The sequence below is a fragment of the Panthera onca genome, chromosome D3, assembly GCF_046562875.1.
Source record: "Panthera onca isolate mPanOnc1 chromosome D3, mPanOnc1 haplotype 2, whole genome shotgun sequence".
Taxonomy (NCBI): Eukaryota; Metazoa; Chordata; class Mammalia; order Carnivora; family Felidae; genus Panthera; species Panthera onca.
In genome coordinates, this window is record NC_138350.1 from 7,935,993 (window position 1) to 7,959,092 (window position 23,100).

The 23,100-nt window shown below is 48.1% G+C and overlaps 1 protein-coding gene across 10 annotated transcripts in view; it reads left to right on the forward strand.

Moving 5' to 3' along the window:
* Window positions 1-23,100, forward strand: part of CUX2 (cut like homeobox 2) — a 327,139-nt gene that overhangs the window by 260,760 nt on the left and 43,279 nt on the right. For all 10 annotated transcript variants that reach the window (XM_060612293.3, XM_060612296.3, XM_060612292.3 and 7 more), the window contains one exon: window positions 3,923-4,001. In XM_060612293.3, coding sequence (XP_060468276.2) covers window positions 3,923-4,001 — 79 coding nt within the window. The remainder of the gene's footprint in view (window positions 1-3,922; window positions 4,002-23,100) is intronic.

The window sequence follows — 23,100 nt, forward strand, 5'->3', positions numbered from 1 at the left end:
GAAACATTAAAGGAATCTTCTGGCACTTGCCTCACCCCTGCCAGAGTTCCTTTTTAGAAGTCAGTGGAACATTCTTATGCTTTTCCCCAAACCCCATTCACCACACATGCTCAGCATGGATGACTGTAAAATGAAGCATTCAGACTTTGCGGTCTGATCTTTGATAATTTTCCATCTAGGGATCAGGAGATGAATTGCTTCCATTTCTCATGGCTTTTCTTGGGCTGCAGGTCAGCAGCACAGCAGTCCGTGTCTTGGTACAGCCATAGATGATGTCGTAAGATTGCACGTGGGGTCTGAGTGACTATCCCCACTGACTGAGGGTTTTTCTATCCAGGAGAAAGGGGCCAGCATCTGGATTCAGAGTAGGAATTTGAACCCCCAGACCTGGCATGAATCCTGCTCTGCCATGTACCTACTGGGTGATCTTTGGCAAGTTATTCAGTGTCTCTGATCCTCAGTTTCCTCATCTGCATAGTGGGGATAATGACCTTCAATGATTGGTGTGTCCATGGGGAGAGATGATCGTGGATAGTAAGAGCATCTGGGACATGGTAAACACTGAATGTTATAATTTTATTATTATTTTATTAGCCTATCAAGGATGCCCCCCCAAACTCTGAATTAATTGTTCCCTCATCACATTAGAGACTCCAGCATTTGCATCACCTCCTCTCTTATTATGGTTCCCCTTGGGTGTAGCTGTGTCTCCCACTTAGCTCTGAGTTCCCAGAACAGAAACTGTGTCTTGTCCATCTCAGCAAAAACTAAAATCTACCTGCACTTGGTAGATTTTCTACCTTTCTGGAACATTCTTTATGTTTACCATTGCCTTTTCTTTTCCAGGAGACAGTTCCTAATGTTCCACCCACCAAACTGGGTCACCCCTCTCAAAGTGGGGTCACCCTCCCCACTTACACACTATCAAAGCCCCCTTGTACATTTCCTTCGAAGGCTTTAGCACTTGTAGTTAATGAGTTATCTGGAGAATCTGCTTTGATGTCAATCTCCCCTCTGGACTGTGAGTCCCATGAGGTTAGGACTCAAGTCTGCATTATTCATCACTGAGTTCTCAGCCCACAGTGCTTGGCACATAGCAGGTGCTCAGGAAATGTTTGCTGAATGAATGAAAGACTGTCATTCACTCTGGAATTTAAAAGACCAGAGACTAGGGGCACCTGAGTAGTTCAGTTGGTTGAGCATCAGACTTCAGCTCAGGTCATGATGTCACAGTTCGTGAGTTCACAGCTCACGTCAGGCTCCATGCTGACAGTTCAGAGCCTGGAGCCTGCTTCAGATTCTCTCTCTCTCTCTCTCTCTCTCTCTCTCTCTCTCTGTCTCTCAAATTAAAATAAAACATTAAAAATTAAAAAAAAATACTGGAGGCTGTTCTCAGAATAACAGCAAGAGACTTAAGGAACTTTTGATACTGACCTTTTTGAAATCATTTGCTCAGGGCGCCTGGGTGGCTCGGTCAGTTGGGCATCTGACTTTGGTTCAGGTCATGATCTCACGGTTTGTGAGTTCGAGCTGCACATCAGGCTTGCTCCTGTGAGTGTAGAGCCCACTCTGGATCTTCTGTCCCCTTCTCTGTGCCCCTCCCCTGCTTGCACTCTCCCTCTCAAAAATAAATAAACATTTAAAAAAATAACACTTATAAAAAAATAATAAAACAAAATCATTTACTCAACATGAACCATACATTTCCCTCTACCTCTTAAATAATGAATTTTCTGTGGACCTTGTAAAACCTTCAAGCTATGCTGTCCAATAGAAATATAATGTGATCCATGCATGTACTTTTACATGTTATAGTACCTTCATTGAAAAACAAGTACAAGGAAACAGGTGAAATGAATTTTAATAAAAAATTTTATTTGACCCAGAATATCCAAAATGTTACCACTTCAACATGTAATCAATATAAAAAATGCCGATGAGCTGTTGTACATTTTTTTTATTATTATTTCTACTAAGTCTTTGAAACCCTGTGTGTATTTTGCACCCACACCACATCTCAATTTGGTCTTGGCCACATTTCAAGTACTCAGTAGCCACATGTGATTTCTGGCTGCCATATTGGAGGCTTTAGAGGAACCTCTGTGGTTTTTGAATTCTTCCCAGTGTGCTGTGTGTGGAGGCAGGGCCTTCTCAGGTGGTCTTCGTATCACGCCAGATAAGTGCACCTGAGGCTTATCACCCGGCGCTGGACAGAACCTGTCCCCATTAACAGGCAAGAAGGAAGGGGTCGGTCATACCAAGAGGTGACATATATGCGACTTAATGCATCCCATGAGTTTTACAAAGGGCGTTACATGTGTTAAGTCATTTGATCCTCCAGCAAGGGAGGGTGTGATGTTATTATCCTCATTTTACAGAGGAGGAAGTAGAGACATAGGGATTGAAATGACCTATCTGCTCCAGGACTCAAAGACAGTAAGTAGTGGGGCTGGAATTTGAACCCAGGTGACCTGATCCCAAGGCCTGTGCCTTAGTTGGCCACTTCTTTGAATGAACTGTCTCAGAATTGGCCCCTCTCATTTCCAGGATGGCATCACAGGCAGGACCTTGAGTTGGTGCAACCCGCTTAGATTTGTTCATTCAGCAAATTCTGTTGAGTGCCTTCTGTGCACCAGACAATGTACTCACAGAGGTCACATCGAGGGAAGGAATTTGATAACAGACACTCCTCCAAATGACATCACTGGGATTCAGAAGAAAAGTGCAACTTTGAAAGAGGGTGATTTACAAGTGGATATTCCCCATAGATTCATCATTGAAGAAGTTGGCACCAGAGGGAGAGGTATATCAGTATCAGAGAATAAGGATGTTCCAGTCCAAAGGGGGATACCCAGCCCTGAATATTCCCAAGGATGTAGGGATATGGCAGCCTGTGGATAAGGACCTCGCTCTAGCCATGTGCTGGGATGGCCCAGGACTATGCCAAGGGGACTGGCTACCAAGAGCCAGCATCAAGGCCGCTGTGAGGCCAGAGCTCAGAATTCGTAGCCAGGAGCAGAGAGGGATGAGATGGCGGTATGTCCCAGAAATGTCTTGCTGAAATTCATCTTACGGAACCTCACCGGCAGAGTGAAGAAAGTCTGTGAGCAAGAGAACAAATGCATGAATGAACTCTTCACCACTGGGTCATTCAGCCATTTGTGTTTTCATCAGTCAGGAAGCATGTGTTGAGCTATTTGCCATCTTATGAGAGCTTTAACAATTTCTCTTTAATTCTCAGTAGCTAGGAATGTTCCCCAGATGTGTCACACTTTCCCCCAGAACATGTGTCATATTTGAATCTCCAGCATTGCCCTTTAATAACAGCAATAATAATAATAGCTGTTAGTAAAACACTCTGTTGCAGGCCCTGTGCTAAACACTTAACATGCAGCTTCATTCAGTCCCCATAAGAGGCCTGGGAGGCCTATTTATAGGAGGTTCTAGTTTTCACCCATTTTCCAGCTGAGGAAACTGAGGATCAGAGAGGGCCAGTGATGTGCCCAAGGTCATATAGCTAGGATCCAGTACAGCCAGGATTTGAATGTGGACTTTCTTTTTTTTTTTTTTTTTTAAGTGTCTTTATTTATTTTGAGAGAGAGAGAGAGAGCACAAGCTGGGGAGGGGCAGAGAGAAGGAGAGACACAATCCCAAGCAGGCTCCACTCTGTTAGCGCAGATCCCAGTGCGGGGCTCGAACTCACATACTGTGAGATCATGACCTGAGGTGAGATCAAGAGTCAGACGCTTAACCAACTGCTCTACCCAGGCACCCTTGAACCTGGACTTCCTAATCTCTACACTTTTGACTTTCATTTCCCCTCCTCCTCCCCATCCCATGTTTGCAGATACAGAAAATGATCATATTTTCTTCTAGACTCAGATGCCATGATTACACATGACTCTTTCTCTTGTTTCCAAAGGTGGTGGCCCTTAGTAAGAGAAGTCAGGAGGCCGAGGCAGCTTTCCTGAGCGTTTACAAGCAATTAATTGAAGCACCAGGTAAGAAACACTTGGCTTCCATTAACTGAATAATTCATGACAAGGAACGGCCAGCCGTTAGGTCATTACACAGGGACCTCCCGTCAGTGGGATCTAAGAACAGGCCAAGATGCCTGGGTTAGGCTAGGCCCTCCACAGGTGAGGCTTGTAGGGGGGAGACGGCCCACAGTCTGGCGTGACATGTCCCCACACACTCCTCCACCTTCCAGTATTAGCCAGGGAGCTAGATCTCCCACCTGGACCTTCTTGGGGAGCCACATGTCTTGACTGCCAGAACCCCCATCCCATTGCCACAAAGGACAGAGGGTGCCAGAGGAAAGACCTCAAAATGTTTCCCCAACCTCAAAAACTTTATGTTCAGCGACAGCCAAACCCAAAAGAACCCGTACTTGTATGACTCTATTACATAAAATATGAAGAGGGGAAACAACCCAAGTGTGCCTCAGCGGGTGACTAGCTAAACTGGTTCATCCATACAGTGGAATACGAGTTAGCCATAAAAAGGAACAAAGCCCTGACACCTGCTATACCGTGGATGACCCTCAAAAACATGACGTTCGGTGAAAGAAGCCAGACACAAGGTCACATAATGTAAGATTCCACACATACGGGATGTCATAAATGGGCAAATCTGTTAGAGACAGATCTCAGATTGGTGGTTACCAGGGGCTGGGGTGGAGGTGGGGGTGACTGTGGGTATGGGGCCTCCTTTTGGGGGGGATAAAAATGTTCTAGAACTAGATAGAGGTGGTGGTTGCACAGCATCGTGAATGTCCAGTGGCCAGTGAGTTGTTCACTTTAAAATGGTAAATTATATGTTCTAGAAAGTTCACCTCAACTAAAAAAATTAACCTGTACTGTTAGAAGTCAAGAGAGTGATTCCTGTTGGAGGAGGGCGATAGTTCCTATCAGGGGCCTCTGGGGGCCAGAGATGCTGTTTCTTGATCTCGGTGTCAATCACAGAGCAGTGAGCAGTTTAAGAACATTGAGCTGTATACCTAAGACATACAGATACATTTCTGTAAAAAGTTTCCCTTTTCCAAAATGGCCCATCCTATGCCACCTTCTCATTCCTTGACTCAGAAAAGGAAGCCCATAGAAGTGTAGTGATTTGCTTAACAACAGTGGGTCTGGGAGGGGACTCTCTGTGCTAACTCCCTCCACCCAGACAGCCCCCCAGGCCTTTCCGGGCCCCTCCACACAGCCCTAGGAATCAGTACTATCTGGTGATTGGGGCTGGGGTTTATGAAGAGGAAAATGAAATCCCAACTAAGCCAAGCCATGGATAAGACAAAATCATTTCTACCCAAGGTCAAGGTCGTTTGTGGAATCTTTGTGTTTGTGGGTGAGAAGGTCCCTCACTCCATCTGTCGTGGGCAACCACAGTAGCTTGAGTAGTGTCCTCTTGAAATTTACGTCCACCCTGAACCTCAGAATATGATCATATTTGGAAGCAGGGTCTTTGCATATGTAATTAGTTAAGGATCTTGAGATGAGACCGTCTGGATATAGGGTGGACCTTAAGTGCAATGACTAGCGTCCTTATAGGAGGAAGAGAAGACACAGAGAGACAAGGGAAGAAAGCCAGGTGTAGACAGAGGCACAGGTTGGAGTGATGTGGCCCCAAGTCCAGGAATTCTTGAGGCCACTAGGAACTGGAAGAGGCAAGAAGGATCCTCCCCTGTGGCCCTTCAGTGGGAGCAGGGCCCCGTTGACACCTCAATTTCAGACTTCTGGCCTCCAGAGCTGTGAAAGAGTAAATACCTGCTGCTTCCAGTCACCCAGTTGGTGGCACTTTTTCACGGCAGCCCTAGGCAACTGACACAGCAGTGCTGACTTGAGGCTGTCCCTCATGTCCCATGGTCTAGGAGAAGAGGGAATCCTTCAGCCTGTTTACTCAAAGTGTGGTCCCCCTGCAAGCTGGTTGGAAATCCAGCACCTCAGGCCCCAGTCAGCTTCTGCATTTTCACAAGCTCCCCGAGCCCTGTGCACATGTCAGAGTTTAAAAAGTACTCCCCCTGGGGTGCCTGGGTGGGTCAGTCAGTTAAGCTTCTGACTCTTGGCTTTGGCTCAGGTCATGATCTCACAGTCATGGGATCAAGCCCCACATCTTGCTGTGCACTGAGCACTGAGCATGTAGCTTGCTTAAGATTCTCTCCCCCTCTCTTTGCCCCTCCCCTGCTTGCGCTCTCTCTCTCTCTCTCTCTCTCTCTCCTCTCTGTCTCAGATAGATAGATAGATAGATAGATAGATAGATAGATAGATAGACAGACAGCCAGCAAACACTTACCTGGAAAAGAGATTGTTCTGCCCTCTGTGTGTTACAAGCCCCAAGGGAACAGGTCAACCAGTCCCCTTCACTGGGGTACAAAGAGGTTGAGTCTGATGCCCGAGGAGCAGCGAGGCTCAGGTCTCAGCACATTCAACAAATATTTCCAGAATGTCTTCTCTGTGTGACAACTTGCCTACACAAGGGAGTCTATGTTCATTTACTGAGGCTACTGTAACAAGTGGGGGACTTCAAACAACAGATATTTATTGTCTCATAGTTCTGGAAGCCAGAAATCCAAAATTAAGGTCCCTCTAGGGGAGGGGCTCTTCCTTAACCTCTTCCAGCTTCTTGAAGCTCCAGATGTCCCTTGGCTTGTGGCCATATCATTCCAGTTTGTGCCTCTGTCTTCACATGGCCCCTCCTCCATATGTCTGGGTCCCAAACCTTCAGCTCCTTTCTCTTATAAGGACACTGGTCATTGGATTTAGGGCCCACCCAGGTAATCCAGGATGATCTTCTACCAAGATCCTTAACTTAATTACATCTACAAAGATCCTTTTCCCAAATAAGGTCACATTCACAGGCTCCAGGCTTTAGGGCATGGATATATGTTGGAGGCCACCATTCATGTAGAGGCATGTGCATACTACAAACACCCTCCTTGCCCTGGTCCTGCCCTCTAGTCCCAGGAGAGCAGAATGCTGCGTGGGTCTTCTCAATGAGGATGTTTCAGCAGCAAGAATGGCTGAGGCTGGACCATACGGCCCTTAGAGCTCTACACCCACTATGGGGACGTGGCTGTGGGGCAAGAGGCCTAGACAGCCATGTCCACAGCCCCAGCAGGTGTCACCCTCACTGAGGACCATACCAGGCATGTGGCTGAGAGGCCCCATTCGTGGCAGGCACTTTGCTTATGTCTCTGCTCTCATCAGAGGTATCTGGAAAAATCATGGGAAAATAAACCCTCTTAATTTCCCTCATTCTTCAGTCTTTAAGGTCCCACAGGCTCCGTGACTAATGACTTTGGAGAGTGACCCACAGCAGACCCCACAGATGTCTCCCAGGAGTTCCCACACAAGGCTCATCCTCTGGGCCTCATATACCTCCCCTGTAGCATCAAGGGCAGCACTGAGACAGGCTTGTTTTCCAGGCTCCGGGCTAGACTCAGGGTGGAATCCTACCTGGACCACTTACTCGCTGGGTGACTGTAGACAAATTAATTCGCCTTCTGAATCTCAGCCTCTTTTGTAGAAATTGGAGACTGAGCTATTCTCGTCATCATGTATGTGTCTGGCTTCCCTAGAAGTGAAATTCTCTAAGCCTGGGACTGAGTCATACTGAATTTGTATACCCAGAATCTGGTACCCAGTAAGTACCTAATAATTGTTGAATGAATTAGAAATAAGACTCAGATATAGAAATGTGGGAGGGGAAGAGGCATTTGAATGTAAAGGTGCCTTTTCAACTAAAGCCCTCTGCCTGTCACACGTTGATTTACTCAGAGAGCATTTATCAAGTACCTGCCGTGTGCCTGGTACTTGCTAGACACTGCAGACCTAGCCGTGAGCCTGCAGATGCAAATCTGGCCTTCAGGGAGCTTGCATTCCGGTGGCAGTGGTGACCAAATCATCGCTCGAATGATCATCGCTAGTGGCAAGCCTCGGGGAGCACCAGCAAGTCTAGTGCTTGAGGGCGAGGAGAGGCTATGGCCCTTGCTTGTCAAAGAGCCATTAATTCTGGGGTTCACTTTACACAATCACAGGGCCACAGTGCCAGCCAGGGACTGTGAGAGGTCCCAGGACTGGTGCGGAGCTTTCCAGAAGGCCCTCATGCCCTCTTGCCCTCTCCCCAAAGGGTCGTTCCAAGTCTGGTGCTGACTCCACGCGTCTAATTTCCCAACTCTGCTCCCCAGAAGTGGAGAGGCGGGGGAGACGTACGTCCCTAGCTGTCACTGAGTTGGAGAAAAGGAGCCTTAACTGATGGAGACATACCGTTCGAACGGCCCCTTTAGGGGCTCTAATTCATTTTCGAGACATTTAAGAATAACAAAATGTTTTAATGATTTCTTAGGGGAATTAGGAAGACATATTTTTGTTCTCATTAAATTTTATCCTCAGACACAAGAACCAAATGTCAGATGTGTTTTTGGTGCTCGGAGCTTCCCTGCTTGCTATATCCCCCCCACACACACACTGCTCCGACCCCCTCCAGAAAAATAACACTCCTAGAAAATTTGCCAGGATGCACACTCTCCTGTTTTTATATTTCTTGACAGGCAAATTATTTGTCGAAATACTTTCCACCCCCCCTCCAAAGCCACACAAGTCCTGATTCAACATTTTTGTTTTGAATGACTGCTGCCAACACAAATCTTTGGCAGAGAATGCGATATGGCGTGATTGCTCAGCAAGTATTTTGATAAGTGTGCAGCCTGTATGTCTGTAATTACGAAAGAAAACCGTAAATCTTTTGGATATTGTTCACACAGATGTGGCGTGAAGTGAGAAAAAAAGCAGTAAAACGTGTTAAAAGCATAATTAATGTCATTGTTGTGGAGGATGATTTGATTTAAACCTTTCTGACTTCTGTATTGGTGGCGGCTGATTTCTTTATCACGCTCACAGTCACTAGGTACCGACCTGAGCTTCACAAAGCTAACTTGTTAACTGAGTGATTAGTTAAAAGGAAAAGGAAAAAAAAAGGAAAGAAAGAAAAAAATGAAAAAAAAAGGAAACAAGGAGAGAGCAAGTAAGAGGGCAGGCAGAGGAACACTGCTGAAGAGATAAGAAGAGAGAGGTGAGTGCCCCAAAATGTTTTTTCTGCTTTACTTTGGTTTTTAAAAATCCAGTGCAGGAGACGGCAGCTCCTGACAGGCGTTTCTCTCCCTGCTGCTTCTTTCAGGAGGCAAGTCTGGTCAGCTTAGGTGCTCAAGCTACAGGGTCACACACAGCTGGGTAGGACTCCCAGCTTGGTGGTTTTGAGCTGTGTGACCTTGGGCAAGGGCCCACACCTCTCTGAGCTCTGATTTCTATGTCTTTAGCAGAAAGATAATACTGGAACCTACTCACCATTTGACAGAGGATTCACCATGCTAGGCATGAAAGCATTTGGCAGGGTTTAATAACCAGCCCATTGTAAAGCTGGCATCAGAATGTAAGTTACATGGATCACAGGTCTTTGCTGATAATCTCAAGGCTCTGTCATTTATCGAGGACATGAGGTGAGCAGTTTAGGCAACAGAGTTACTAAGTCTGGAATAGGAAAATGTTTTACGGTGTTTAGGGTTTTAAAAAAATTTTCCCCAATTATGAAAGCCACATATGCACAACTGTCAACTTCAGAAAATACAGAAAGGTGGAAAGAAGGCAAACTACCTACTGGAGAAGCAGTGGGAACACCTTTTCTTTCTGATCTTTTCCCTGCGTATTTTTTCAAAACGGTCGTTCATTCTGCTTGTACCATTTTGAATCGTCCTTCCTTTTACTAAACCAACACGAGCATCTGTATTTCCCTGTGTTATTAAAAGTCCTGGGTAACTTTGGTTCATCGTGTGTAATGGTCTCTTGTGTGACTGTGCTGTAACTTACTGGACCCCCTCTCCAACGTTGGGCACTTAGGGTGCTCTGGAATGCACAGCTTATTGGTACTGTGCTGTAGTTCTGAGGACAAGGAAGAAAACTTGGGAAGGAAAATATATCATAGCCACACATTGACCGCAAACCCTGGATCAGTGATCAGAAAGAATAAGAATTTTTTTCTCCTTATTGATTTATTTGGTGCTCATTCATTTATTAGTTACACTAAATATCTTTTCGTATGTTATGAACCACTCATATTCTTTTGTGAATCACCCATTCATGTACATGCAACCCATTTTTCTATCAGATCATTTTCTTAATGATTTGTAGACACTCTTTGTATATTAGGGATAATAACCTTTGTCCTGATAAACATGTCTCCTATCTTTCCCCCCTAGTTTGCCTTTTGTTTGTAATCTCTTGTATGATACATAGCAGGCATTCAAAAAATATTTGCAGAAAGCAGGGAATCTTACCAAACCTTTGCTTTATGGCTTCTGGATTTCATGGCATTCTTTTAAAACCCCTTCTTGATTAAAGGTTGTAGGGGCTTTTTTAGTACTTTTGTGATCTTAATTTTTAAAAATATGAATCTGAAATATATGTTGATGGAAGTAGTGAAGGAGGTTAAGATTTTAGCTGTGCATTTGTCCTAAATGACTTGTTCTACCGCCATCTAGTGGATAAGCCACTTTCACAAATATAGGAAATAAGGATTTTAGTGTAATGAGAAACTGTTGTTTCTGCTTGCTCTCACTTCCTTCCCTTTCTCCCTGAATATGCCTCTGCTCACTTGATCCGGTAGGGAACAAGGCCAGATTTTCCCTAAAATGGTAGTTAACTTTAGAAGGTATTACCCCACCATCTCCTGCCACACCTTGGCCCTTGCCACTTCCTCTGTCAGAAATGCTCTCTCCCCACGGCCACCTGTCTGACTTTCACTACTCCTGGTAACTAAGGACTAGAAGAAGATTAAATGGAAGCATCTGGCATGACGCTGGTACCCAGTAGGTGCTCAATACATGGCTCTTCCCTTTCAGAAGGAAAGACAGGCATTTCAGCTGTGGCTTTTCACCAGTTCACTCTCTGAGCACCTTCTAGTGCTGAGCCCTATGGGAGTTCAAGCTTGAAGCTTCCTCTGCCCCCAGAGACTCGAAATCTGGCAGGGACAACATAACCTAAAGACAGATGGCCAGAACACCCAGCAGAAAAAGGGCTCCAAGGCAGGACAGCCAAAGAAGACACTCTTTGAACTTGGTTCTAAAGCATAAACTACCATCACTGTGTGGCTGTTTCTCGGGTGCTTCCTGTGTGTCAGACAGTGAGCCCAGCCCCCAACAGAACCAAGTTCATGATCCCCAAAGCCCCCTTGGCAGTAGGTACCACCGTCCTGTCCCATTGTGTAGCTGAGAAAATGTAGGCTCAGAGACTTTACCCAAGGTCACACAGCAGAGAGTGGTAGAGCCTAAATCCTGACGCTTGGCTCCTAAGCCAGCTGAGGTTTAATTTAAAAATTGATGGGCTGCCTGGGTGGTTCAGTAGGTTGAGCATCTGACTCTTCATTTCGGCTCAGGTCATGATCCCAGGGTCATGGGAGCAAGCCCTGCATCAGGCTCAGCACTGAGCACGGAGCCTGCTTAAGATTCTCTGTCTCCTTCCTCTGCCCCTCTTCTCCGCTCGTGCTCTCTCTCTCTAAACTAAAAATAATAAAAATTAAAAGGATTTGGACAAAACCATTGGAGGTTTGACCTCCAAAGAGAGTGACAAACAGCCAAGTGTCTTTGCTGCCAGTAGATTGGGAGGTTCTAGACTAAGAGGGTGAGCCCTTTGCTGAAATGCAATGTGTTACCCGAAAGAGGAACAAGTTAACCCCCAGTGGCCAAGAACTCCTTGTTCTTCTGGCCCCGGGCTCCAAATCCTGGTACTTTCACTGAGGGGAAACGGAGTCACAGAGCTCCGAATTCAGGGAACAGAGTGATGTGAGGAGGAGCACCAGCAGGACTCCAGGCTGACGGACCCGCCTACAGAGCAGGACCAATCCCCCGTTCTGTGCCTCCCATTTCATACTGCACTCGATCCTCTGTTTCCTCATTTGTAAAATATGGATAATGATCTTACCTAATTATAGGCCAGTTGATGCATTTGGAGAGAATGGAGAGCCCTTAGCATGGCGCCTGGCACAGAGGAGTAGCCCCATGCAATTCATCGAGCACCTACTGTTTGCCAGGCACTCCACTCACGACCAGGAGCACAGTGTTAAGCAAAACACACTGTCCCTGGGAGGAGGTGGGCACAAAAAACAAACAAACAAACAAAAATACACACTATCCCTGCCTGTCTAGAATTTGTGAAACTCAGGATATGGGAACTGTTTTTATTCTAATGGGAATGGCTTTGAGTCCTAGCTCTGCTGCTCCTGGCTGGGTGACCTTGCTTGAGTAACTGGTTCTGCCTCTCAGCCTGTCTCCTGTTCTGGAGAAGCACACTTACCTCCTGGTACCTCTGAAAGGATTAAGCATGGTGAAGAGTGTAAAAGTCCTGTGAGTGTCTGGCACCTAGTAAGTGCTCAGTAAACAGTAACTGCAGTTATGTTGGTAGTGTTGTGATTACCACCACCACCCCGTGCCAAGAAGGAAGACCTTCTCCAGCCCCTCTGTCCATGCTTAAGCCAGAAGACCCCCAAAGCAGCCGGTGGAGGGAAGAGGGAGTGGGCGGACACATGGCTCACGGCTTCATGTAAGGGTCCTACGCCCCATCTGCTATGGAAGAGTTAAGATTAAAGGATCAAAGTTAGTCTCGCTGCTGCCGCCAATAGCCTGAGCCTCCCACCCATGCAGGCGCCCAGAGCCTGGGCCCAGATGGGAGAAGGCTTCTGTCTCAAAGATATTTTGGAGGGGCACACGCATACTTCTGCATATATGTGTTTCTAAACAGCCTCTCGGACAGCCTTCGCGGCTCCAGCTTTCCTAAAAAAAGCTCCGAATGCCACTTTCCTTCAGATGGACACAGTGGGAGGAATGAGACAGCTTTTCCTATCTCCCCGGCTCCCCCCCCCCACCCCGCCACCAACCCCACACTTTCTGAAAAAACACCAACAGCGTCAGCTAGCGGTAGAAGATGGAATAGATGATGTTTTAACCATCTCCTTCGACAACGCCTTTGGAAAGCCTGGTGTGGTATTAAAATATTACAGATCCGTTGACAGTATTCTCTAAGGGGTTAGATCCAATGTAACCAAAATGAATTAGTCATTCTATTAAGCAGTTTATGCATAAAGAGCAGGTTGATGGCTGTAAGACAAAGGCACCCCGCTTCCTGACGACGTTCCCCCTCCCTGCACGCCCGGCAGGACCTGCCCCCTCGGATGGTTCACATTTGATCTTCTGTGTCTGCCAGCGTGCTCAGTTAATCCAAAAGATTTGTTGTAGTCAAACATTTCTGATTTCGGGTCCCCTGTTTTGGGCTTTCTCATTCAGGTTGGATCTAAGGCCGTTTGATTCCCAATGCCGCTGCCCTCATCTATATATCGACTGTCTGTATGTCGCAGGAGTGAAGTGGGGAGTCCCGGCCCGGCTCTGGGCAGCTGCGTGTCTTGGCTGAAAGGTCTCGGGTGGAAGTGCTGAGCCCGGCAGAAACCGGGGCTCCCTGGCTCCAAAGGAGGAGTTGTGGGGATGTTTTGTCACTTTCCCGGACACCAGGGTATGAGGCTTGCCAGATGCCAGAGAGGGGGACACAAGTCGCTTTGGAGATTGGGGGCTGGGTGGGACCCAGTGCTTCCCCAGGTGAGGTCGCTTGACATAGGGAGCAGCTTCAGTGTACCTGGCACAGCACTGAAACTTTGAACGCATAGCGTGCCAGCTGTCACCTTCCTGCTTCCTTCTAGATGAAGTTTTAGTCAGGTGCCAGAGCATCTTAAACACCTATGGAATGCCTGTGAATCTCCCCTTTTAACCAAGGGAGATCCAGCCTTGGGCTCACGGTCTTGGGTAGAAATGGCATCTAACTAGAATTTAACAACATCAGTTTTCTTGTTTGTTTTCTTTGTGTTTATTTTTTTAAGTTTTTATTTGTTTATTTATTTATTTTTAGTAATCTCTATACCCAGCGTGGGTATAGAGAACTCATGACCCCGAGATCAAGAGTTGCATGCTTTTCTGACTGAGCCAGCCAGGCGCCCCCTCTTTATGTTTATTTTTTATGATTTAAAGCACCTCCTGGTTATGATGCAGGGTCCCGGTTATGTTTACAATAATGTAACAGGGTATTCCTTTAAAGTATTTTTAAGTTAAAAAACACTGAGTTACAGGAGCGCCTGGATGGTTTAGTCAGTCGGTTAGGTGTCCAACTCTTGATTTTGGCTCAGGTCATGATCCCAGGGTCGTGGGATCAAGCCCCATGTCAGGCTCCATGCTGAACGTGAAGCTTGCTTGAGATTCTGTCTCTCTGGACGCCTGGGTGGCTCAATTAAGCATCTAGGTTTGGCTCAGGTCATGATCCCACGGTTCGTGGGTTCGAGCCCTGCATCAGGCTCTCTGCTTCGGATCCTCTGTCTCCCTCTATCTCTGCCTAACCCCCCCCTCAAAAATAAATAAACATTTTTTAAAAAGATTCTTGGGGCACCTCAGTGGCTCAGTTGGTTAAGTGTCTGACTTTGGCTCAGGTCATGATCTCACAGTTCATTGAGTTCAAGCCCTGTGTGAGGCTCTGTGCTGACAGCTCGGAGCCTGGAACTTGCTTCTGATTCTGTGTCTCCCTCTCTCTCTGCTTCTCCTCTGCTCACACTCTGTCTCTGTCTCTCTCTCTCTCTCTCAAAAACAAACATTAAAAAAAAGGTTCTCTCTCTGCCCCTCTCCCCCACTCATTCTCTCTCTTAAAAAAATTTTTTTTAGTTAAAAAAAAAATTAAAAATTCTGAGTCGCATAAGGACAAATGTTAGGTTGGTAATCTTTTAGGGGCAGGTGGATGCAGCAGTTGTGAAGTGAGTATGCCAGTGCCTGGCATTTGGATTGCACTAGGTTCAAATTCAGCTCTGCCTTTTTCTAGCTTGGTGACCTTACTAGGCCTCAGTTTTTTCATCTGGAATATGGGGATATAAGCATCCCTCAGGTGATTGTTTTGATGATCAAATGAGATGTAAATATATGCAAAGCGCCTGGCATACGTGAGTGGAGGGGTGAGGAAATATCAGTTCCCAGGAGCTTCTGACTAAAGATACTGGCAGGGCATCTTGTCTACCCCATGTCCTAGCTTCCCGGATATGGGTGCCCCACCCATTCCAGGATTGGTGGTAGCTGGAATTTGGGGAACAAAGACCAGAAACTAGTGTTTGGAGAGCCAGAGCCTGCTCTGAACCCACCTACCACCCTCGGCAGCAACACGCAGACCAGCCTACAGGGAAGGGGGGTGAAGCTGGCACCAAAAGTCCCCAGACATTGCCAGCCTCTCTCAGCCCCACATTCTCATCTGTAAAATGGGTCAGTTGTTGTGAAGGTCGAGCTATGTTGTGTTTCTAGGAAAGTAACTGGGGCGGGGGGGCAGCTGGTCATAAGGGTCTACTACCCTTTCTCAGACTAATGGGGCCTGTATCTCCCGGTGCTTCCTCATTTCCTTCGAGGTTCTGTTCAAATGTCCGCTCCTTCAAGAAGCCTTCCCTGACCAGCCTGCCTCAATTAGCACCATTCCCCCACCACACATGTCAGGCCACTCTCTGCCCTGACCCTGCCTTATTTCTCTTCTCTACCCCCTTACTGCCATTGGCTTATTTGTCCTTTGTCCATCTCTCCTCTCTAGAACGTCAACCCCGGGAAGGCAGAAATTCCCTCTTATTCACTGCTCTATCTCCAGGGCTCGGAAACTTCCCTGGCAGACAGTATATGCTCAGAAAACAATTGGCAAGTGAAGTAATAGTGTCTGACACATAGTAGGTGCTCAGTAAAAATGTACTGGTGAGGGGCGCCTGGGCAGCTCAGTCGGTTAAGCATCCAGCTCCTGACTTCAGTTCCGGTCATGACCTCACGTTTCTGCTCTGGCAGTGTGGAGCCTGCTTGGGATTGTCTCTCTCTCTCTCTCTCTCTCTCTCTCTCTCTCTGCCCCTCCCCTGCTCACGTGCTCTGTGTCTCTCAAATAATCTTTCCAAAAAATGTAGTTATGAATATATGGCTGCATTAGAAACTATTCGTTTCCTGTTGTTGCTATAATAAATAACCACAAACTTAGAAGCTGAAAACAACCTGCATTTACTGAGCACCTACTATGTGAAAAGCCATAGCAGGGCCCCAAGGGGAAAGAGAAGACTGAGGAATGAAAGCAAGATGCCCCCAGTTCCCCGCGACTGTCAGGTTCTCTGAGGAACCTCTTCCAAACATTTTAAAGATCTGTTGTCACTTCTCTCTCTTTCAATTTGTGTTTGTAAGAGCAGCCAGTGACATTTAGCTGATGGATCGAACCATGCTGTTGGATAAAGTAAGCGGGAAACCCTTGGATTTGCCAGCCACCACAGCCAAGCCTTTTACCTACGTGTAATTTGGCAATCTTCCAGTCGTCTGGTTGCTAGTAATTTTTTTCCTCCCTAACTCAACCCCCAGCAGTACAGCTCAGGGCTCTGTGATTTCTCCCAGATCGGGGAGGTGGGAAGAAATGGGTTTCCCACACACCGTAAAATCTAAGAATTCCCACTATGCACCAGCAGGGAGGAAATAAAGGGTAGAAAATGCCCAGGGAAGTATGACACCATCATTGCTGTGTGCTTTTCAGACACAGATCCTCCTGCAGCCATAGCCCAATGCCTCCACAGTTGGGGCAGATAAACCCACAGGAGAGTGAGAGCCCAGGAGCTGCTGCTTCCTCTTACACAATGGGCTTGTTCCCTGGGTGCCAGGTGAAATGGGTACAGCAGGAGGGAAGTACTACATTAGACTTGAGTGAGGACTTCCTTCGTTTGGGACTTGGAGTCTGAACAGCCCCCCAGTCCTGCCTCTCTCACAGTTGGTATCCAATCAGTTACCATGTATTATGGGTTGAATTGTGTGCCCCAAAAAGACGTGGAGGTCTTAACCTCTGGTACCCATGAATGTGACCTTATTTAGAAACAGCGACTTTGCAGATATAATCAAGTTAAGAAGGGGTCATTAGGTGGACCCTAATCCACCTAATGCTGGTGTCCTTAGAAGAGGAGAGAAAGAGACACAGAGGAGAAGGCCACATGATGACAGAGCCAAAGCCAAGGAACTATAAGCCAAGGATTACCAGCAACACCAGAAGCTGGGAGAAAGGCATGGAACAGATGGAGAGAGCACAGTTCTGTCAACAGACTTGGGATTTCTGTCCTCCAGAGCATGATGTATTAGTTTTCTGGGACTGCCATACCAAATCACCACAGACTATGGAGCAAAGCCATGGAAATGTACACTCTCAGTCCTGGAGGCCAGAAGTCCAAAATTGTTGGCAGGGTCAGTTCCTTCTGGAGACTCTGAGGGAGAATCTGTTCCACTTGTCTCTCCTACTTCTGGTGGTAGCAGACCATCCTGGGCTGGTAGACGCATCACTTCGATCCCTGCCCCCGTCTTCTCTGTGTGTCTCTCTCTGTGTCGTCTTTTCTTTTGAGGACACCAGTTATTGGATTAGACAACCCTAACCCAGTGGACCTCATCTTAACTTGAGTTCTTCTGCAAAGACCCTATTCTAAATAAGGTCAAGTTCAAGGGGCACCTGGCTGGCTCAGTCAGTAGAGCACACGACTCTTGATCTCGGAGTTGAAAGTTTGAGCCCCATTTTGGGTGTAGAGATTACTTAAAACATAAAGTCTTTAAATAAGGTCAAGTTCCAAAGTTCTGGATGGACATGAATTTGGGGGGACACTATTCAACCTAGTACCCTGATAGGAAGAACTATCAGTTCCTCCCGTCTGCCTCTGGAATCTGAACCCTCTCCCCACTTCCGCCACCTCCCTGATCTCAGCTGCTTGGACCTTCACAGTTGCCTCCCCTCTGGCTCCCTCTACAGCTGATTTTTCACACAGCAGCTTGGATGAGCCTTTGAAAAAGGCAAATGGAACGTGTCACTTTCCACTGTCCTTAGGATTAATTCCCCTCCATATCCTGTGACTGGGATACCAGTTACACACAGACAAGGCATCACCGTGCCCCCCACAGATGCTCAACAAGCTCGTGCCGAGTGAAGCCTGTACGTGGACTTGTATGTGCCCCGCCCCCACCCCGTGAGCTCTGCCCGCTCCAGACTCATCACTGGAAGATGCCAGCACCATACTGTGGGCTTCAGTTCACATCCACAGACTCTGCAGATTCTAGCAGCAGCCCCACAGGGGAGGCACTATGGCTGTCCCCATTTGACAGATGGGAAGATCAAGGGTCCAAGAGGAGACAGAGTAGTCACATATTGGTTTGGGTCCCATGGAAGCAGACCGATGCTAAGATGGCATTAGATACGCAAGAGGCGATGGGGGAGATGCCTGTGTAGGATGAAGAAGAGGAAGAGGAGGAGGCAGGGAGAGCCTTTAGATGGCAGTGCTGATCTGAACCTGGAGGGGAGGGGAGGAAGGAGGCTTGGTGGGAGGAACCTCAAAGAAAGTCCCAGCTAGGCTGACAGGCAGCCCCAGAGCAAGATGTACTGGTCTGCTCAGGCTGCTGTAATGATACCACAGACCAGGTGGCCGAGACAAAAGAAATGTGTTTCTCACAGTTCTGGTGGCCGGAAGTCCAGGATCAAGGTGCCAACAGAGCTGGCTTCTGGTGAGAGCTCTCCTCCTGGTTGCAGATGGCTGCCTTTGCTGTCTTCACGTGGCTTTTGGTCTGTGCACCTGCAGAGAGAAAGAGAGCTCTGGTGTCTTCCTCTCCACATAAGGACACCGTCCTGTGGGATTAGAGCTCCAACTTTATGTCCTCGCTCAACCCTAATTACCTCCTTAAAGGCCCTGTCTCCAAGTACAGCCACATCAGGGGTTAGGGCTTTAACACATGGATTTGGGGAGACACGGTTCAGTCCACGACACAAGAGTTGCCTGTTCCAGCATCAGCAGGAGTGGCCTCGCTCTGCAACCCCTGTCGGGCCCAGTTGAGGGGAGCAGCCCCAGGCAAGCATGGCCTCAGAGCTGATGCCACAGCGGATGGCAAGTGCAGCACGTGGTATGTCACCAGCTTCTTGCAGGAGGTTTCCACGGCTGCCACAAGTCATAATTATAAGCATAAAGGCAGCACTCACTCAGCCTGCTGGGGGCCAGGCGTTGTCATGGGGCTCGGCGTGCTCCCGGAATCCCTGCACAGCCTCTACCGTAGATCCTGTTGTCCCCATTTTACTGACGGGGACACTGAGACACACAGTGCCTGAGTGGCTTTCTCTGTAGATGTCACAGCAGGCTGATCCTCAGCCTCCCAGCCTGGCCCCCTCTCCCTTTGTCTGAGGCTGCTTTGGGAATTCACAACATTCATACCTCTTATGTCAAGTTAACCTGTGAAGATGTTTGAAATTATCTTTCTGCCTGTAGATCCTAGCTCTAAGGGATAAGCCCAGGACCAAAAGCACTCACTTCGGCAGGATTCCATCCCTGTCTGATTGATACACGGTGTTGAAACACATGTAATGGGAATTTGAGCGGCGAAGAACCCAGAGACGTCTGGTGCTTTAGTTAAGGTCACACAGCAAGCCAACAGCAAAGCCAAGAACAGAGCCCTCGGGGGCGCCTGGATGGCTCAGTCAGCTGAGTGTCCAACTCTCGATTTCAGCTCAGGTCATGATCCCAGGGTCATGGGATCCAGCCCTGCATCGGGCTGTGCAATGAGCGTGGAGCCTACTTAAGGTTCTTTCTGTCTCTCTCCCTCTCTCCCTCTGCCCCTCTCCCCCATTGGTATGCACACTCTTTCTCTCTAGAAAGAGAGAAAGAAAAGAAAAAGAAAAAGACGAATAGAGCCCTCAGCCTCATGCTCCTGGCTACAAGTAGAAACTTCCCATGCCCTGCCTCAAGGCAGTTTGGCCTACTTACTACAAAGAATGGCCTGGTACCCTGAGCTCAAATCCCACCTCTGCCACTTCTGAGCTAGGTGACCTTTGGCACATGGCATCTCTTCTCTGGGCCTTTATTTTCTTGTCTGAAAAATGGAGAATAGCAGCATCTCCCTTACTGGGCCTCACCTTGGGGAAACGACTTCACCCTGCCCCCTGTGCCTCAGCTTCCCTGTCTAAAATGGGAACATAGTGCTGCGGTGAAGTTTGAAGGAATTCTAATGCATGCAAAGTGCTTTGGTTGTTAGATTCGGTCACAGCCTAATACCCCCTGCCGCTTTCTCCCCTCAAACTGGGAACCAGAAAGGAAGTGTGGGAAGAGGAGGCCCAAGGGCCTGTCCCAGTCCTGCCACCAACTCGCTGGCCAACTTCAGGGAAGTCACAGGACCCCCACTTTAGCCCCTCTGTGCCCTGGGGTGGGGAGCGTTGGACCCTTTCAGTCCCTCCCCAGTATGACTTTCCATGATGGAATTTTTGGGTCCCAGAGGACAGTTTAAAGGAGGATTATTGGATTCTGCATCTCCCAGGGGCTGATAAGAACATATGAGGCCCTGCCAGTCCCGAGACTCCACAGAGCATTTACCATGCAGACAGCTGACCTCCGGGTCACAAGACCAGGCGTGCTGCCTCCTCTCAGGTAATAGCAGCAGCCTTGTCACATTTACCAAGCCCAGCTATGCACCTAGCACTGAAAATCTATCTACGTTCTCTCTTCCAAACATCACAACCACACCCTACACACGTGGCCCCATTTTACAGATGAGAAAATAGAAAATGGAGGCTCTGAGAGGTTGACTAACTGTCCAAAGTTACTGGCCAATTTGGAGCCAGAATCTTCCCAAAAGTAATTCCAAGGAATTAGGAACTGTTGTATTTTTCCACTTTATTAGTGGGGAAACAGGGCTCAAGGCTCCTTGGGATCTGGACCCAGAGCTGGGCTTCAGATTCTGTGAGCTTAACCACTATGTTCTACCTTGTACCAGCAAACAAAGGCAAAAAGCCAGAGCCTTAAAATCTGCTGAACATGTGTTGAATGGGGACCCAGCCAACCCTGGTCCTCTAGCCTGTCCTCCAGGGGCCCACCTGAGGTCAGCTTCCCCTGGATGGAGTGCGCAAAGCAGCAAGGAGTGACCCACAGGGCCCCCAAGCAGAATGAAGTGTCAATACCTGATCCCTGGAAATGGGGCGGATGATACCCTTTATCACCCAAGGGTAATTGTTTGGCTTGGGCAGGCTCGTGGCCAGCAGGCCCCCAAGCCACGAGCCGGATCTTTTCCATCTTCTTGGAACCAGAGTGAGCCCTCCATGGCCCGCTCGGAGCTGCACCCTCCCGTGTTTATCTAACTTCCCTGACCCCGGCAAGTGCTTGTCGCCTTTCTCTTCCTTTCTGAAAAACCAGGACACAATAGGAAGCATTTTCTTGAACTTATTAAAAAATCCAGACTTGTAAATTAATTTGTCCGTGTTGTACAAAGGCAGTGCAGATGGACTCATTAGCATGCACACAACAAATAATTATAGATGAATTTTTAGCTGGCCTGCCTAATGCGCTTGCTGGGTTAATTATGTCAATGTATAATTACATCAGCCCGGGGAGACATAATGGCATACCCCGCTGAGCAGGCCCTGCCTAATGACGGGGCGTGGGGGGAGTGCTGACAGAGGAAAGACGGCAGCGTTCCCGCGCACCTGCTTACCTCTGCACAAACGCCCATTGTCAGAGCCGCCCGCCACCTAAGCAAACAGGGGTGGGAGGGGGCGAGGGAGAGGGATAAAACGCAGAGGCGACCTTGTTCCAGCCGGACCTGAAGGCTCCTATGTATAGGCACTGCCCCGTTTCTTCCGTCAGCAGATGTTTATTGGGTCAGGTTGCGTGGCAGGCTTCGTTCACCCACAAGGGGTCCAGAGGGGAGCAAAATCAGATGCGGTCCCAGTCCTCCCTTGTGGAGTTTGCAGTCCAGTGGGTGATAATTAGGTGGACTTGCTAATCAATGAGAAGTGTAACTAAAATGAGAGCTGTGAAGGAAAGGCGCAGGCAGCTGAGAGAGCTCATATTGGAGGAATGACTGGTCAAGGCAGGCTTCCTGGAAGAAGTGGCGTCTGAGTTGCAATATGAAAGGTGATTAAGCATTAACTAGCTGAAAGAGGTTAAAAGGGAGGACAGGGTGTTCCTGGCAGAGGCTCTTTCTTGTACAAAGACTCCACAGTAGGAAGGTACATTTGAGGGACTAAGAGAAAGCCAGTGTGACTGGAGCTCAAAAAGACAGGAATAGCCAGGGCTTCTATTTGTTCCAAGATGACCAAATGCCAGTCGCTGCGTTGAGCACTTTATGTGCATGGATCCTCATCCCAGCCTTATGAGGTCAGAACTTTTTTTTTTTTTTTTTTAACGTTTATTTATTTTTGAGACAGAGAGAGACAGAGCATGAACGGGGGAGGGGCAGAGAGAGAGAGAGACACAGAATCGGAAGCAGGCTCCAGGCTCTGAGCCGTCAGCCCAGAGCCCGACGCGGGGCTCGAACTCACGGGCCGTGAGATCGTGACCTAAGTTAAAGTCGGATGCTTAACCGACTGAGCCACCCAGGCACCCCATGAGGTCGGAACTTTTATGGTGAGGCACAGAGAGGTAGAGTTGCTTGCCGGAGTCACCCAGCAATCCTAAAAAGCAAGTACGGATTAGACCAGGACCCAGGATCCATGCTCTTAATCCCTCTGCACCCCAGCAGAGAACAGTGGCTGAGCGGGTGGTGGCAGGAGACTCCAGGAGAGTGAACAGCAAGAGAGAGGGCATTTGAAAGGACTGTGGACCAGACCCAGGCCCCTTTGTCTGGGGCAAAGAGGCTCTGGCTTTCCTGGGCCCCCATGAATACCCACCTGGGCTGCTGGGTTGGAAATGTCCACATCTCTGGGACAGGAAGCCTTTGCGGCATCTGAGAAAGAGACCCAGACTTGAAACTCACCTCTGCCCTTCAAGTCACCTGGCTGCTCTGAGCTGGTTTCCTCATCTGTGAAAATGAGTTGGATCCAAGCCAGCCTCCGGGGGCTGCTGGGAGCATCACGGGAACCCATTCCCGTGAACAGCTTTGTAGCCTAGAAGACGCCACCCCAACCTCTGGCATTACCCAGGTGTCTGTAGTACCTGCCGAGGGTGGGGAGTGGGGAAAGTCACGTGGAAGAAGTGCTGGCGTCTAGATCTGAAGGAAGAGGAAGTGCTTCCTAGATGACAGGGTGGGGA